An 18,151-nucleotide genomic window follows, 5' to 3' on the forward strand; every position below is an offset into this window, starting at 1 on the left:
CTAAATCCCCATAGATCTCACATACTGGACCTTTAAAAAACAGTGCTAAAGAAGTGGTCCAAACTTGACAAAACAAGACTTAGATATCACGTAGAGACAACGTAGATATGGTACACATACACATCACATACAGAAAACCCTCCACTAACCACCCCTTCAACTCATATGTAAAGTTTCAGTATGGAGGATTTGCTTCTGTCTGTTCATTTGTCCACCTGTCAGGTAATACCGAATGTACAAATTCTAAGGCTTCACCCATCAATTTTATTAAAGTGCATGCGGCTCCCATTTCCACCTCCATGCCATGGAGGACCCAGAGACAAGATGAAACTGTCTGAGCAAGCTGTCACAGCGAGGACATCTTCACCTTCCTCATCTCCTGCTGTCTCCAATACTGCTACATGTTCGCCTCAGCGCTGTGTGTCTTTGCCAGCCATCCTCTCCTATTACAGACCTGTTGTTCCCTCATCTGTGTGGGTCAAGTTTTCCATTCTGCCAGTCATCTGAACTTATTGCCTACATACTGGACTGTGTCCCCCAAAAGCTGGACGGATGTATTTCTAGACTAGCGATGGAAGTGACTGCTTCAGACTGTGTCAGGAAAAGGTTTTATTTTTAAGTCCACCACTTTATTCTGTTAAATTATTTTGTTATTACTGTACTTGTGATTCTGTATGGCTGTTCATGACACTTTATGTGAAAATAAAATATAAAAAAGCATATAATTGAAGTTTAGGTGACTGGGGGCCACTTATTAAGGTGAATGAGGGGATGAACTTGTTAGTGGTCCTAAATCCTTGATGCACCAGCAGACTTAAGTGCCGATGGGGCACTGTTAGCAATTACTGAAAATACATCACATATGTAAGGACATCCTTGACTACTTGCAATTACTGCCGGTGAGGGTACTGGGAAAGACCAGAGTTCATACAGCCAATGTCTAGTGGTCATTAGACACCCAAAAAGATTTTTATCCAAATGGACACTTTTCAAGCCATTTTTCCAGGGCTAAAATACTATATTTCTATGTCTATGCTATGCAGTTTAGTCCTGGAAGATCTGAAAAAATGTTTTTCAGAATGTTTGTCAGGTTTGAATAATGAAAAAGACTTTTTCCTTGATGGGATTTTCTCACTCCCACAGGATGTGGCACTGCTCATCAAAAGGACTTTTAAAACATCTCATCTTTTTGAAAACCTCATTAGGTTTCAGCATTCACTGAAAATACCCAAAGTTACTGAATAATAAAAAGGTATTACTACCACCCAACCAACACTGGCTAACACAATGAGACAGTGAGATTCTGCAGTAACTTATTGGACCCCCTCATACAACCATCAAAAAGATGGTTGTATGAGGGGGCAGATGACGTAAACGCCATCTGCTGATAAAGGCAATGTAATTTAACTTTGAAGTCCCCCTTCAAACATATTTTAAAGTATATAAAAATTGTAGACTGTATAAAATAATGAATGTGGCTACTGCAATATCACCCATTGGTTTGTGGACTCCCGTTTGGAAGCTTCCAATTTGGCATTTCGGTCCCGGTCATCTTGGTTTTCTGGAATCAGAAGTGACCATATTTGGATGAGAGGGTGGAGGTGTGAAGGAGCGAGGGGTGGATCTTACGCAGAGCCTGAGAGCACTATCCACAAACAGTCACTTTAAGGGGCCTTAGTCTTGCTTGTGTGTAACTTAAAGCCTCAATAAAATGTCAATGTTTGAGTTATATAGAAATTCACCCTCGCACTGTTGTCATGAGGGGAATATTTGCTATAGAAAGCAAAACTATTTTTTATACCAGAGTGTAAACATGCTTATTTGTGCTGTAAAGTTCGGCATTTTCACATGGGGCCTATGGGGATTTACTCGCTTTTAGAACCAACCTCAAATGGCCATTCATGGCACTGCAGTTTTCTGCACTTTTCCCACATAACAGTTAAAAAAAATTCTGAAGAGGGGCCTGAGGTTTTGCCAGAGCATTTCCCTTTGTTCAGCACTGCTCTTGCTAGGAACAGTTAGACCTTAGAATAAACATCAGAATTATTCAGCTCTAAATGTTTGAGCCTCAGTCAAATCCAGACTCAAATGTGGAGTCTGGTGCGTACCAAAATGAGCGACTAGCACACGCATCAGAATGGCAAGTGTAGTTAGTATCCTTCATTTGTTTATGTTATATGTTAGCTTGTAGGCTATCTGGCTGTGGCTGACACAGTATTAATGGTTGTGAAGTATAAAACAAAGCTGCAATGATGGGTTTTTGGGTCCAGTTTACCTTAAAAAGTGCATACTCTACCATGTTTACTGTCAAAGCTTTCACTATGCTAATGCTTACTCTGCTGATGCTGATCTTTGCACTGACAAGTTCACTCTGCGCTGGCAGTTTCAGGTTTCTCTGCTAGTGCTGTATTGAAGTCTGTTCCCCTGTAAATATATGTGTCCCATATTAGACAGCAATCGGCTTTCTTATTTTTGAAGAACCTAATCTAGTTTGCCCCAGGTACATCTGATTTGCAGATTATAGGAAAGTGCACAAACATCACCCCCTTCAGTAGAGGAATGTGAAAACACCTCTTTAATTACAAATTTTGCACAGATACAAGTCAGAATAGTCAAGGCTTGACATTTTAGGGGCAATTAACAAAAGAAAAACACATGTCTGAGTGGAGGAGGACTTCAAAGAACTGCTCTTCACAACTTTAGAAGAAGGGTTTCCATAGCTTTAATACTAAGGTTTAAGCTCTGTGTATAAGCTGTTTGGGACTAAACTAATTGCCCCTAGTGGGATTAAGTTTGTTTTGAATGTAAAAGATGAATTTATTGAATTTAATAAATGATAAGTTACAGCTAGTCAAATTCATTGGCCCAGTACATTTTACTGGAGGCATCAGCAAAGTGAAATTTAGAAATCTCTACTTGAACTCCTCCTCACTGACTTTGACTCTCTGAACAGGGTGTGACAATATCTGTTCTCTCTGCTCTCTGCTGCAAGATGCAGTTGTTATCCTTAGATTTGTTCTGGATCCTGATCACAACATAATCCCACCTCTCCGGGCTCCTAGCTTTCTTTTCAAACATGAAAAAGCATGTTGGGCTATTTGGGAAAGCTGATCATTAAATGTGAAAGAAACTGGGATCATACTGTTAGAAAAATATAGATGTGCTACAAAGGAGTCGATATGAGCACTCAAAACTGAAAATCAGTTAGCATTTAAGTGCAGCAGTTTGATGTGTTTTACATAATTAAGCATCAGCGAATAAACAAATTATAGACTGGAAAGGAAGTTATTCACTTGAAACAATTAAAAAACAATTAAGTTCCACCTAAGATTATTTGATGATGCATGTGAAAATGCTGGTCTGATCAACAGCCAGAAAAAATAAACACCTACTGTAGTCAATTTGTTTTCAGTGGTATGACGTCAAGGACAGTAAACAAATGCTCATCTTTGCAAAGGTGCATTCACATAATGTTACTATCTTAGCTGATATAAATATATATGCATTTTCTGTCAGATAAGCAACAAATAGATTAATTGTTTCAGCACATGTTCATTCATTTGACAGTGTAACAAAGAAAACCGACTGAAACCGACAGACAGGGTTACTACATAGTGAAGTATTTACCACCAAATTCCATACCAGTATAATGGCCTCCGTGCATTCCTCCATGATGGTTACACACAGCGTAGAGGTCATACAGATAGTCGTGGGGGAGGCTCATGTCAGCAGGTTGGTGGTGTTGGCCTGAGGGCTGCTTCCAAGGCTGTTGCCAGGCCCCTAGGTGCAGGTTCCTCATACTTTGACTCCTCTTTACCACATGGGGGGCCATGTCCAAACCAGTCAGGGGGAAACGCACCAGGGTTGACAGCTTGTTCCTTCGCTCGCCTACCTGTTTCAACATACCCCAGTCATATGCATATGTTCAGGTATGAAAAATAACACACATCTTTACATGAAAATCTATGAGGGGTGGACCATACAGAAATAAATGTATCACTAAATTGAATTAAGAGCTTTCAAATGAAAGTTGCAGCAAATAAAATTAAAATTAGAATAAGTGCCTCATGGTTGTATGCCTTTGGACACCACACCAGTTGCACTTACGATTTACATCCATGTCTGTGAAAAAACATGGATGCTTCACACACATTTCTATCTATACAATCAGCAAGATTAGTGTCACCATTTCAGTGTCTGACCAAATGTCTTCCCTTCTATTCCTGAATTATGACACTGAGTAGTGGCCAGAAAAGTGTTTTTGTTTTTTTTGGGGGCTTTTTGCCTTTAATGGACAGGATAGAGTGAGATGGGGTGAGAGAGAGAGAGCGGGGGTTGACATGCAGCAAAGGGTTGCAAGCTGGAGTCGAACCTGCGACCGCTGCAGCGACGCATCGCCTCTGTACATGGGGTGCCGGCACTATCCACTACTCTACTGACGCCCCGTGACCTTGATCTTTGACCCTCAAGCACTAAATTCTAATCAGTTCTTCCTACAGTTCAAGCGGGGGCTTGTGCCAAATTCGAGAAAATTCCCTCAAGGTATTCATAAGATATCGCTTTCACCAGTATGTGACGGACAAGGTCACTGTGACTGAACTTTGACCACCAAATTCTAACCAGCTATCCTTGATTCAGAGTGAATGTTTGTGCCAAAATTGAAGAAATTCCCTCAAGGTGTTCTTCGAATATCACGTTCACTAGTATGAGACAGATGAGATCACAGTGACCTTGACCTTTGATCTATGACCACCAAAAACTAATCAGTTCATCATTGAGTCCAAGAAGACATTTGTGCCAAATGTAAAGAAATTCCCTCACGGCATTCTTGGAGTATCGTGTTCACAAAAATGTGACAGATGAACATATGGAAGGACAACCCAAGAACATAATGCCTCTGGCCTTGGCTATCACCGGTGCAGAGGCATAAAACTGACATGTCAAAGACTCAGGAATCACATGGGGAAGAAAACTAGCTGCACAGGAGTCAATAGGTTGAAACACTGAAGCATGATGATGGACTACACACAATATGTATAGAAACAAATCACAAAAATCTCTTTATATATACACACAAATCCAACTTTTATGCTACACAGGAGAGCTACAAGAATGGTAAACAGAGATAATTATCATGAACCAACCAACAAATTATTTATTAACCCACATGCTCTCAAATTTAGAGATATGGTGGACTTTAAAACTATACAATTTATGTACAAAAGTAAGAAGTAATGACTTTGAGTTGTAAAGGTTGCATAAAAATACTGCACTAAACTAAAGAAACTAAAAAAAACTTTGCTTATGACTTCCTGTTGTACTCCTGCATGTGATTACTATTGACTAGACATGCAAGAAGATTTGAAGCCACTACGAGACAAGCAGCAGCAGTTTTCTGCACAGTGTGATTCAGTATGGGTTTTCCTTTTACAATCGAAGACCCTTTCCCCACCTGGGACTGACACCTTATCATGATGCAAGGTCCTGCATGCCCCCACAACCTTAGAAACTGTGTTGTGTGGATCAATGGCTTCTGGGTAAGTCTCCTGTGCACAACTGTTCCTCAGCCCAGAGTTCAACAGAGTGACTGACTGAATTATAACAAGGAGCCTGAGAATCATCATCTTGGTCAGAAGAGGAAAGAGTCTGGCTGGGGTTTGACTCATGGAGCCTGACTAAGCTCAGGGCTCCACATGATGCCATCTGCTTGTGAGAGGAGGCAGAGGGGTGCCAATCAAGCACTGGGCAAAAGTGGAGGCATAGCTTGGACATTCCCTTGGCTGCAAAAATGTTTGGTTTTTTTTTGCATGAAAAATGAGCCAGAGGTTGTGTGGGAGGTAGAATGGTGCTAGATAAACTTTTACAGGCAGTGCCTGCCATGAACTGATACACCCTGGTTGACCTTTGGCCATCAGACAGGAACGTGCACAGATAATTTGATGGGCAGTCATTTAAAGGTCTTGTGTTTAGGATTTAGTGCCATCTAGAGGTGATGTTGCAGATTGCAACTAACTGAAACTTCTACTGTAAGGCAAGCCTGTCAGAGAGCTATGGTAGCCAATGCAAAAATGCAAATGGCTCTGTCTAGAGCCAGTGTTTGGTTTGTCCATTCTGGGCTACTGTAGAGTGACATAGCAGACTACTTAGACAAGGACCTGCTCTATATGTAGATGTAAAGGGCTCATTCTAAGGCAGGGGTGTCAAACATACGGCCAGCTCAATGAAACATGTTAGAATTGCAGAGAATAATGCATGGCTATTCCTATTTGTTCAAATGAATCAGTTCCTATTTCTTCACAAAGGTAAATGGGAAGCCAGTAAGCTTGGTATGCCCACAGCTCCTTACAGTGCTCAAGGAATTTTATATTTAGCCCCACGCTCAAACTCATTATGGTGAAAAATCAAACAACTTGCAAGATCAACCAAGAGCAGAGAAGATTAATCGTTGACAGGTGTGAGGAAACATAAGTCTGGTTTTAGTTTTAGTTGAGAGATCAGCATTGCACCTGTGAAAGCTCGCTACCATATTGCTAACGAAACAGCGTCATCATCAAAGCCATACTCTGGGGGTGAGTTTGCTGAAAAACAGACATATTGTTAAAATTGCGCTTGTTTTTCTTTCATCCTTCAGCTTTCATCTCAGGTTGTTCATCATCTGTTTTGAAAATGGATTGTTCATTAATTGTTAACGTTTTCAGAAAGCTACTTGTATTGTTACTTCTTTAAACAAAGGGAAAATAAAATATTTAAAGGCTTTGTTATTTTCAGGTTATTATGCAGGTGCTTCACTGGTCTGGCCCACTTGAGATCAAATTGGGCTCTATGTAGCGCATGAACTTTAATGAGTTTGACACCCCATGATCTAAGGTAACAAAAACAACAACCCTTAGTTTCAGGTGATTATAAACCAATTACAACAATTATGAATATTTTGTCAGCCACTATATTCCCCAAAATCCTAACTTGCATTTGCATACACTTGGACAATTAGCACCTCTAAACAGTATGTTTAACATAGAGACGAGAAAATTCTCTCAACAGAGTATAATATCCCCTTGTTGTATATGAGTCATTAAAACTGGGGGACTCAAAAGAGACTGATTTAAAAAAGAATGATCAAAATGTTAATAAAGGCAGTGCAGTGAACGCTGGACAGCAGCAGCAGTTTTGTGTGAGAAAGACAACTGAAAAATAAGTCCAAAACCCCACATCTCCAGTTAGTAATACAGACTTTCAGTTCAACAATTTAAGCCTCCAGCCTTTTGCTTGTATGGCTGGTTTGGTTTCCTGACTGAGGAGCTAATGGTCAGAGTAAGGACCGACATCAGGAAACGTTAGTACACTACTCAGCCTAATTAAATGGCTTTGTCTCAAACATCTCCTCCTCTCTCCCTCCCAGGCCTCCATCACCTGGTTTAGGTTACAGTTTGTGTTTTGCTTGCATCCATCACACACTTTACGCATCCATATGCTGCATTCATTACTGACCTGCTAATTAAACAAGGACAAATTAGGAATTAAATGGTCACACTGTACAGTTTTGGAAACAGCAAACATAGCTGCTGAGGGAATCACCCACAATATAATTAAAGGCAGATTAGGTATGGTTCATTCACACACATACAAAAAAGAAATGTGTATTGAGAAGTGCAGATTTTCTCCTCCAGTCAGTCACTGAAAGAAATGATTGCCAGAATGAAGCAGAACAGCAGCAGCATAAAGATAATTATTCAGTCTGTAGAGGCACTTAAACCAAACTTTACCAAACAGGAAACAGGGCAGCAGCTCGTGCCACTGCAGCCACTATGTGTGGACGTACCTGATGTCAGACATGTGGGGACACTAACGAGTCCCCTGTGACTGCTAATGTGTTGGAGTTTTTCCCAGAGAATGACATAGCGGGCCAGATGTGACTGTGTGTGACTGTGTATTACAGGTAGAGGGCTGTTATTATTGTTGGTGCGTTTGAAGCATAAACCTTTTTTTCCACTGTAGACATTTTAACTCGTCACAGCAGGAAAAGCAAGTGTTACTTAAATATTAATGATGCCACTTTTCTATTCAAGTGCTCCCATAAGCTATTACAGTGTCACAGTGAGCCAGCACGCACAAAACAGAGACCCTGACACTGGAGCATTCTGGATGGCCGTCAATTGTATTCATCATGAATTTTATCATTCACACCTGTGCTCCTCGCAGTGTGACATGTCAAAATGTCTTCTTATTTCAAAAACACACTTACAAGTACACTTAGTGTTGAATTGGCACATAGCTTTCGGAGATAGCTACACCTTGAAAACCTAAACAGGGAGGCTTTGATGTTGACACTGGTACAACCTACAGTACCTAGTCTGAGTCTCCATCAAACAACACATTTTGCTGAGGCAAAGCATTGGTTTATTTTACCAGGGATGTGGATTTGCTGACCTGCTGTATATAGCCCAGCAGTGAGGATAAAATCCTGGACATGGCAGTCATGCCCTCTGCGGAGGAAGACAGCACAGCATCAGTGGCTGTCACGCTGCAGGTAATTATTACCTCTGCAGCGGAGGTTATATTTTCAATTTGGTTTGCTTGTCAGCATGATTATGGAAAAACTACCAGCCCAATTTTCACAAAACTTGGTGGAGAGGTGTAGCACGGGCCAGGGAAGAACCCATTACATTTGGGATTGGAACTGAAGATAGATAGATATACAAATTAACATTGCGTTATTGGCCTTGGTGGAAGTCTATGCTCTCCGAGTGCTTCTCTAATTACCAGATAGCACTAGTGCTTGTCTATTTTCTTTCTGTTTGGCAGGTGATCTTTATCCCCAGAGATGAACACCAGCAGAATGCTTCCCATTGATCTCATTCGTAAACACCTGCATTCAATAAACAGTCAGAATGCACAAAACACCACTCTGTGTGTGTGTGTGTGTGTGTGTGTGTGTGTGTGTGTGTGTGCATGTGCTCCAACGCCTCGATGGAGGATATGTGAGTTGACCCCTTTCATACTTCCTCACTGAAGTTGTTAAAAAGCTTCATAGCTGCGAGATGTCGAGGGTGGCTGAGATTCACAAGGCAATGCTGGATGCTGACGGGCTGTAACACGCGTCTTCAATAATGCATGGTGATCAGGGACAATGCCTGTGGCAGACGGTGTGTTGGCGCACATTTTAAAAAAGGGGGTAGAGGGGTGGGGGGGGCAGAAGCTATGTTTCAATGACACTTCTGTCTCCAAGGGTGCTGGAAAGAAAACCGGCTGTTGAAGTTCACATTCAGGACGGGCAATTTTATTGATTTTATGTTGTGCTAAGCAGATGCAAATATTTCCGCAATATTCCCATCTAACTAGGCGACACTCTGCCTTGCAGTGTCCACTTGACAGTCTTGCAGACATTCAGCACCCATTATATCTTTTCAAGCTGTCATAGCCTGAAATGTTTTCTTTGCAGAATATTTGATGCAACAGTTCATCTGAGAGCATTTATTTCACTCAGTTAGTTACTGAATTGATTCAGTGCTTTATTTTGTAACTTCCACTCCTCACAGAAACCAAGAGCACAACAAAACATACAAAAGCATGGATACAATTCTAATAATCCGTTCTGCTCCTCTGAAAGCTGCATTAATTGATTTTCTGGAGCACTTAAGGGCAGCAGAACAAGCTGTTAGCACAATATTTATACTTACTGTCACCTTGTAAAGTTGTTATGGGTAATGTGTTAATTAGACAATATGACACGACAAGGAGTGCTATTGTACTGGATATTAGCATGGGTGTGATTTGGTCGTAGCAGCTCATGTTGCTTTTACACAACAGTTCTAAAAGCACCATTTATTATTTAAGAGTAAGAAGCAATAACAGGTTATGATTTGTTTGTTTACTTAATCATTTATTCTGCTAAGCAGATGCAAATATTTCCGCAACTGGACCAGGGCAGGACTGTTCCCAAGCAACACATAAACACACACTAGCTTCACACTTTGTGTGAGCTAGGTTTACACAACACCACAGGTCAGCTGCTTTGTATCATGTCATTTGTCTGTATGTTTTCCATTTATTGTGCTAGCAGTTAAGTAAGAGTTTGTTGTCACTTCAGTGGCATGTGTGATCCCTACAAGTTAACAGCTTCATCAGACTTGTATATAACTCAGTGTAATTGTGCGTACATAAATACATCTATGTATGCTAATTTAAGTGCAATAATACCTGCACACACATTTGTATGTGCTATAGTGCATTGTGCAATATAAACTAGCACTTCATAAACCTGTGCAATCGGGCGGTGTGCAATTCAATTAGCACTTTAACATGGGCAATGTGCAATAATATTGGAACTAAGTGGAACTAATGTTTTTTTCAACCTGGGCCCTATTTTCCGATCTACTTTTGTCTAAATGAGTGATAGGATGTTCAATATTTGACATTTCTCCAGTACGAAGCTAGGGCTGACCTGCCTGCAGCCCGTGAGTGTGCGCTATATTAAATAATAGGGCACTCAGACAACGTCAAACAACATCAGAATATGTCCACTAAAAGTGCATTTTTTTTAACACTGATAGGGTCGGACTGTTAGTATAATTATCCGACAACAAAACGGAAAGGAGAAATGAACGTCTGTGTTTACCTTTAGCTGGATTCTGACATGTTCCTCTGCCTGTTGCAAATTTAGTATATGTGCTACCGAAGTAATACTGCTCCCTCTCTCTCCTCGTCCGCTCTTCAATTTCAATGAGCTCTGCATCCATGTATGTCCGTGTACTCCGTCGGAAAATAGGGTCCAGGTGGGAAAAAAAAAACAACCATTAGTTCCCCTTTAACTTGCACTCCACCACCATTTCGTAGCAAAAACGCCTAAAATGACATACCCAAATTAAAACGACTGTAGCGTCTGAACCGCTCTGACTACATGCACACGAGGACTTGCCAGAAAGAAAACTCTCTGAAGTTTCTTGTGAAAGTGTCAGAAGCAATCTAGGTGATACCGAGACAGAGTAATGGGCCTCTGAAGTCAGTAAAAAATTGAAGATTTTGCCTAAAATAAAATAAAAAATGGATGAATAACTGTCTGTGGCTTAATCTGAGCAGGTAAATGACCTTATGGGGCTGTAGGCACACGTATCAATGAACATTTGTTTCAAATTTGAAGAAGATTGCTCAAACATTCTACAGTGTTTTTTCCATGAAAAGATCTAGGCGGAGCTCCAAATGACAAGAGCGGTCACTCTGCTTCAAAACAGTACTATCAGTGATCAAACAACACTCTAATAGGCTAATTAACGGTTAATGTAATCCGCTGTAAGGTGGAGTGATACATGCACAGTTAAAAGTCACAGTGATATTGTACTCTATATCAGCATTCATGGAATGCCATTTGTTCACTCAGATTACAAACTGTTGCCCTTTCACATATCCAGCAAACCTGGGAAAACATTAGCATTAATTTAGTTGTTTTTTGGAGTTGTTGTTTTCTTTAAGTCTTGTTTTAGCCATTATGTGGTCTGCCTCAATACCTGAGGGAAATATCACTCTCTTTAAAGTTCTAATGATCACAAGTAGTTGCTAAATTTCCTTGTTTGCTATTGTGCTAAACAATGGGCTGAAGGATGTGTAAACACACTGTAGAGCTGTGGGGAACTTCTGATGATAAGTTTCTGTGAGTCACCCCTTTCACATTGCACATAGTTATTTTCAGTTGCTCAAGTTTCTGAGCATTCAGAGCATTAATATAGCAGCAAACCACTATTGCTATGTCAAGATGTGGTGGCGTCATGGTGCCCTGAGCAGATATAAAGTCTTTATTTGTTATGATAAGCAAGTCCGGCCATGTGTACATGTTAGTGTACATGTGTATCCCACTGGCAAGCTCATCTTTGCTGCTTTGCCCTGGGATCCTAAGGCTAAGTAACTGCTGATATTAGGCTGGCTTCATCACGTAAGCATAGCACCCACCCTCAAGTTGTGCCCTGGTTAACACTGGTTAACACCGTTAGCTTTGTCAGCACTGTTGCTGTTGTTTAACGCTGTTTATGGAGTTAGCACTGTTAGCTGCTAGCTCAGCTGCCTCCATGTTGAGGACCATGTCCACACAACTCAAATGCTCTGAAATTAGGGCCTCTTTAATTAAAAAAAATATCACTTACTGCAGCTTTAACAGCACCATAATCAAATGCACGTTTAACTGGAGTACCTGTCTTCACCAAAGGCCACTTTACGGCTCACCTACCTGTCGGAAGCGCTTGAGGTGGAGGATGAGTATGTCAGGGAGAGTCCACAGGCTCATCTTCACCATGCCCTGCTGAAGCTGCTTACAGTGGGGACACTTCCAGGCATCATCTGGGGCAAGCTGGAATCAGTGAAGGCATCAATTAATAACAGGGCTACACAATTCAAATGGCATTGCTGGTAGAAATGTAACACAGCTCCTATTTGTGGTCATTTAACCATGTATTTTGACATGTTTACTTTACATGATTTGTTGTTACATGGAAGTCGGATTTATTCATCTGTTTTTCATTAACTGCTCTGATCAAAACCCCATGAGATCAAAAGTTTTTTGTTTGCCATGGCCCTCTCTCTGATTAAAATTTGCTCTGTGTCCTTGTTCTATTAATGAGTCCCTGATTATGTTTACTTCCCCTTTCTTTGTCCTGGTTTTTCATCTACCTAAAAAAAGAAAAAAAAAAATCCTGAATAAGAAACTGAATAAGAAACTTAGTAATATTAAGTGAGCAATGATTTTTTGTTTTACATGTGTTTTAAGAGTGGAGTTCTATTTCACAGGCATCAAAAGCTTGCCTATTGTCTACTTGCTTTATGGTTTTAGAAGCTCTATACTGCAAACTGAGGACTCCTGAGGATAAAGTGCAATGACCACTGGTGTTTGACTGACAGCTCAAGGACATTTTCCCACCAGTTATGCTTGGAAAGTTTAGATCTCTTTAGCAGAAATGTTCCTTGCCCAGTATCCTTCACGCTGCTCAGTTTGACTTCACTGAAAAGATTCCATTTAAAAATGAAATGATCTCTTGCAAGACCACAGCATTTTGTTAAAGCACAATGACGTCTACATCATTGTCAGTTCACCCCAGTCTATATCTGCCTGTTGTTGCTATGGCTACAGGCAAGGCTCCAGGGACTCTTTCACAACTCTGTGTCTCTTTCCCAAAAGTGCTGTATAAGATGTTTAGATTCTATTTTATGACATGAGATCAGGAAATTAAATTTGCTTGTTTCATAGTGGTGTGTCACGCAACAAAACATAATTAGCACAGAAGAAGAGGAACTTGCTGTAGGCTTTACGATCCTGTCCTTCAGCACCAAAGTGCTGCTTGAGTGAGCTGCGGGAGTTAGTGGGCAGCAAAATCGCATCCTGCAGCTCCAACATAATAATCACCAAAATGAGTACTTGTTGTGCGGTATTCAGGATGAGAGAAATGACAAACACAAACATGATTGCTTTGCCACTGCACATGTGTGAGTGTGTTAGAGAGAAAGGAAGAAGGAAATAGAAATGGAACAACCCTATTCCCTTGATTGTCCCCTTGTTTTCCCCAACTTGTGTCTTGTTCATATTTCATAAAGAGATTCAAGGGAAATAATGGGGAAGGGGAAATCAGGGCTTTTGTAAAAACAGATTTCCTGTTGCAATAAAGTGTTATCTGTGGTGACAACAGTTACTGACGATGTCTCCATAGCTTGACCACATGTTGGTTTTGGTCTCTAACTGTTCTGTGGCATCTTGTCACCTGTAGAGTTAGTGTTTGTGCAGATAATGTGAAGCACTGATCCACTGTTAGGGCTGTTATCTTTTGAAGGAATGTCCTTCCTTCCTGCAAAATGGAATATGAAATGTCAGCCTCCGCATGTTGCCTCTTTAAACCAACGTGACAAGCATTCACAACAAAGAGTGCAGATGAGTCAAACTATAATCACATTTACTTTTCAAATGACAATTAACTAAGATGTTTTTCACCAGCTGTCATTAACTCGATGTTGTTTTTATGGCAGTATGAGCACAATGCACGATGATACATGTCAAAGGCTTTTGCTTGCAGAGCTAAGTGGCAGAGGCTGCAACAGTAGTGGAGTTTTTCTATGCCACAAAAAGAAATCTCAAATCAAAAACAACAGTAGGTCTACTTGAGGACAGATTTTATGCACACAATCTAAGCCATTTATACTGGCAGGAAGCAATTGCCCTCCTCTATCTGAATGGGCATTTATATATATAAAAAAAAAATTACTGAGCACAAATGCTGTCATCCAGAAATTCCCAGCTCCGCAGTGACAGTTAAGAGACACTCAGAGTAAGTATTTGATCCTTGCATTTTTATCTGAATCTAAAATATGAAAAGGTTTTTCATCAGTAAAGATCAGGTCTCAACTTTTTGCTCTCCGCCCTCTATCAGCTCTCCATTTTCAGGCAGTGATTTTTTATCATTCAACCATGATGAACATTATATGAAGGCTTTTATCTGTGTTAAACTGGGGAAATGGCACCAAATAAATATAGATAGCTCAGGAGACGGAAGCACTTTAAAGACCCAGTGAAATGAAAAATACATTTTCCCAGTTTTAATCCTGTGTACCCGTGTTAACTGATCACATATCTCTTATTAAATGCCAAATAAATGTCCAAAAAAAAAGAGAGAGTTTTTTCACATAAAAATCCCTGCCTTTTCTCTTTCTATAAAACCAAGTAAAACTGTTTCCAAGCTTTAATGACTCATCCTGCACTAGGGCATTTACAAAAGTTCATCCAATAAAATGAGACATAGCCACACTGGTCACACAAAACCACACTTGGCCATTTGTGGGTTGTAGCAAACCGTCTTTGGGTGTAGGAGTTAAAAGAACACGGTGGAGAGAGATAAGGCGAGGGGGTTCCAGCAGTGGGCAAAATCTTTGTTTCTATTTCAAAAACAATGTGGCTGAGATAATTTATTCACCTCTCCCTTGTCCTCCTGATCTAACAGTGAGGAATGTGTGTGTGAAGCTGACAGTATGGTGTAGCTCCATAAACTCTAAAGGATTTGATTTAATTCCCTCTTGTAACTGTACACTGCTCAATTAGGGTGCTACAGGGGTGACGTCTTTTTGCTGGCCAACCTGGTAGATACCATCACTCTGGATCACTTGTCAAAAAGCCAATGGGATTATTCCACTGAATTTTGGATTATTGTAGAAAATAAGCTCTGTGGCAAACAAGCATTCATGATACTTACACGTTTTGTTTAGCAAGGTAATCTTCACGAACCAACACCGCCGCTTTTTTAAGCATAAATGCATTTGCCAGAAGTAAACAGCTAGCGTTAGGCTATCCACAAGCACTATGGTCACAAAACCGTCGCCACCACAATGAGGCTGTAAAGCAACCGTCTTTTTTAAGACATGTAAAGGCTCCAGTGGGGTATTTACTGACGTATTTTATGTCGTAGAGCAAAATGTAAAAGTATCTTCAGCTTGTGTTAACCACAGACCTTGTTTCAGGCATCTCACCAAAAACCCATTAAAAAAAAAAAAAAACTTATTGACTTCAATATGAGGGAACTGGGAGTGCTAAAATGCTGACTCATCTCTGTGTTTCAGGACTCATTTCTTGAACACTTCATAATCTAACTGGAAACAGCGTCACAGTGTAGAAAATAAAGATGCTTTAATGTCCTTATTATTGGGACTTTAATGAAATCCAAAAAATCACTAGTGTTGAATAATTTATTTAGAAAATTTTGAGGAACGCTCCTTGTCAACAAAGATCTAGTCATAGGATGCTAAGCTTGGCTGGGAATGTAAAGTCAACATTAATAAACAGATAGTAAAGTGGAAAACCTTTGGCCAAAAGTGTAAAGATCAAGTAAGGAAGCCAAATCATTTGACTTGAAAGTTTGATTTGAGAGATATGTAATATTTAAGATAGCAAGCTGAACTGAGACTTGGCAGCATTTGGTTATAGAGGCAAGAGAGCCAAGAAGATACAATGGATTTGATGTTCTTTAAATTTTTTATAAATGGAAGTAAGAAATCAGCCCTTTCTATTTCAGTGTAGCCATTGTCTTGCAGAACTTTCTGTTCCTACCAAAAAGCTTAAGTGGTACTTGAAACTGTTGGAAAGGAAGAAAGCCATTAAGCAAAATGGGAATATAAACCTTGAAATTTTTATTTTGAATGTTCTCTTTTCAATTACTGGCTGGTTCCTGTATTTACCGTGTCATATACGGATGGAAAAAAAAAAACCTTTGACCATATCATAAGCACACGTAATCCATTAATTTACCATATAAATCCATTAATTTGTCAAATACATACAGTATTAAATGTGGTAAGTTAGCTAGCTAGGAAGTTAGCTAACTAAGGGGAAAGGTAGGGTACTTTGAAAATGCTAGATAACATTGTGGGCTTTGTGCAAATTTAGGATTAAAGTGAACAGGTAATTTATAAAAAAAAAAAAAAAGTTTTACAATAAAGAATGAATAATAATAGATTAATTAAAACTTATCAATAAGCTTGCTCTATCACATGGTAACAGCCAGCCAGCAAAAGCTAGCCGAAGTTGTTAATAAGTTATAAAGAGTGGAGTTCTCAACAAGACAGCCCCCCCCCCCCCAAATGCCAAGTAACAGATTTGATTAAACTGGAAAATTGGTATATAATTATGATTTAATTAGGGGGCAAAATGAGCCACGTGAATAAAAATTGTTCTATTCATATTCATACACTCTAATTAGGTCTCCTTTGTGATCACAAACAGCAGCCAATCAGAAAGTGGTAATTTGGTGCCGGTGCCAAACAAGAAGCGTGATTTTGGAAATTTTGAGCGTCAAAAACATTTAATGCATTCTGGTGAATTTCTTATGCACCAATTAATGGTGGAAATGTCTTAATTAATGTGACAGAAAACACATACCTCAGGCAGCAGGTGACAATTCAAAATAAAACTGAGTATAATGCACTAAGCCTCTCAGGTATTCTGTATTGCTCTTAAATATTTATTCTCCTGTATTTCAGCTTTTCTCATTTAATGATATCTCTGCTGAGTCCACACACCTGTAGGCATGATTTACTCCTCTGTCTTCATTTGTGTCTTTTGTAGTAGAAGTAGAAGTAATCTTATCAAATGTGCATGTGGCAACTTTTCATGCCAATGACACATTAATTCATTTTCATTATTTTATAAATCACTGGACTCTAACAGGTCATTTCTGCTACTATTCAAAACACCTCCCACATCTCCCCTATAGTCTGTTGTGCAGTATGTTATTGCTCTGCGCTCTAGTTCCCTTTCACAGTGTCTGACACAACACTGTTTGGGATTCTCTCTGGATGCATCACAGTGTAGGCGATCAGATGTGCACTGCTCTTCTTCGAAAGTGGAAAAGCAAAAGTAGATCTAACAAAGAGCGAGGACAGCCAACCGCACAGACCAATGACTTCTAGATGAGGCTTCCTGCTGTGTGAAAGAAAACAGAACAAAAAATCCCCAAAACAACCCCCAAACACCCCGTGGTGGATGCAGCCAAAAACTCTGTCCGAGCTTGCCTGTCCCTGGGCCGTGTCCCCATCACTCTCTGTCTATAAAGCATTTTTGCTTATGGTTTTCCAACACCCCCTATCCAATTTAGGATAGCTTGAGGCATGGTAAAAGATTTGACAGAGGTGTGTGCTCAAAGCACCAGAGCACGCTGTTGAATGAAAAGCTGTGCACAAGGAATTCAGAAAAATAAGCCTAGTTTATAGCAGGGAAAGTCTCACTGGAAAAAAAAAGCCTTTCATGATGGTAGTAAAGGTACGTCTCATGATAAAATTGTGAAAATGTGTATGTAAGACTAAACCATAAACCCCCACCCTCTGCCCTGGGAACACCTCAATGCCACCCTTTTCAAAAGCCACACTGAGAAACGCTAGTGTAAATCTAGTTTGCTGCTTAACTGAAATATCATAAGAACACTAAACATATTCACTCCAGTAATAAAATCAAAACTAAAAGCTATTGTCCTTTGGCTCAGACAGTGTTGGCAGTAGTGTGGGCTGCAGAGATGCAGAGAGCTGTAATTCTACTCTGACCCTGAATGCAATGTATGGTTACATTCACTCTAAATGGGCATACTTGTAGTTTTAATCATAACATGAATGAAGAACTTGTGTTGGCTTTTTATGTGCATTT

General features: G+C 40.0%; 1 protein-coding gene across 1 annotated transcript in view; it reads right to left on the reverse strand.

The window, feature by feature from the left end:
- The window catches only part of usp43a (ubiquitin specific peptidase 43a), a 192,108-nt gene that overhangs the window by 22,588 nt on the left and 151,369 nt on the right, over window positions 1-18,151 (reverse strand). The window contains exons 12-13 of the mRNA XM_078165179.1: window positions 12,211-12,334; window positions 3,643-3,888 (exon numbers count right to left, since the gene is read on the reverse strand). Of these exons, the coding sequence (XP_078021305.1) occupies window positions 3,643-3,888; window positions 12,211-12,334 (370 nt within the window). The remainder of the gene's footprint in view (window positions 1-3,642; window positions 3,889-12,210; window positions 12,335-18,151) is intronic.

Source organism: Epinephelus lanceolatus, chromosome 3, assembly GCF_041903045.1.
Source record: "Epinephelus lanceolatus isolate andai-2023 chromosome 3, ASM4190304v1, whole genome shotgun sequence".
NCBI classification, from domain to species: Eukaryota; Metazoa; Chordata; class Actinopteri; order Perciformes; family Serranidae; genus Epinephelus; species Epinephelus lanceolatus.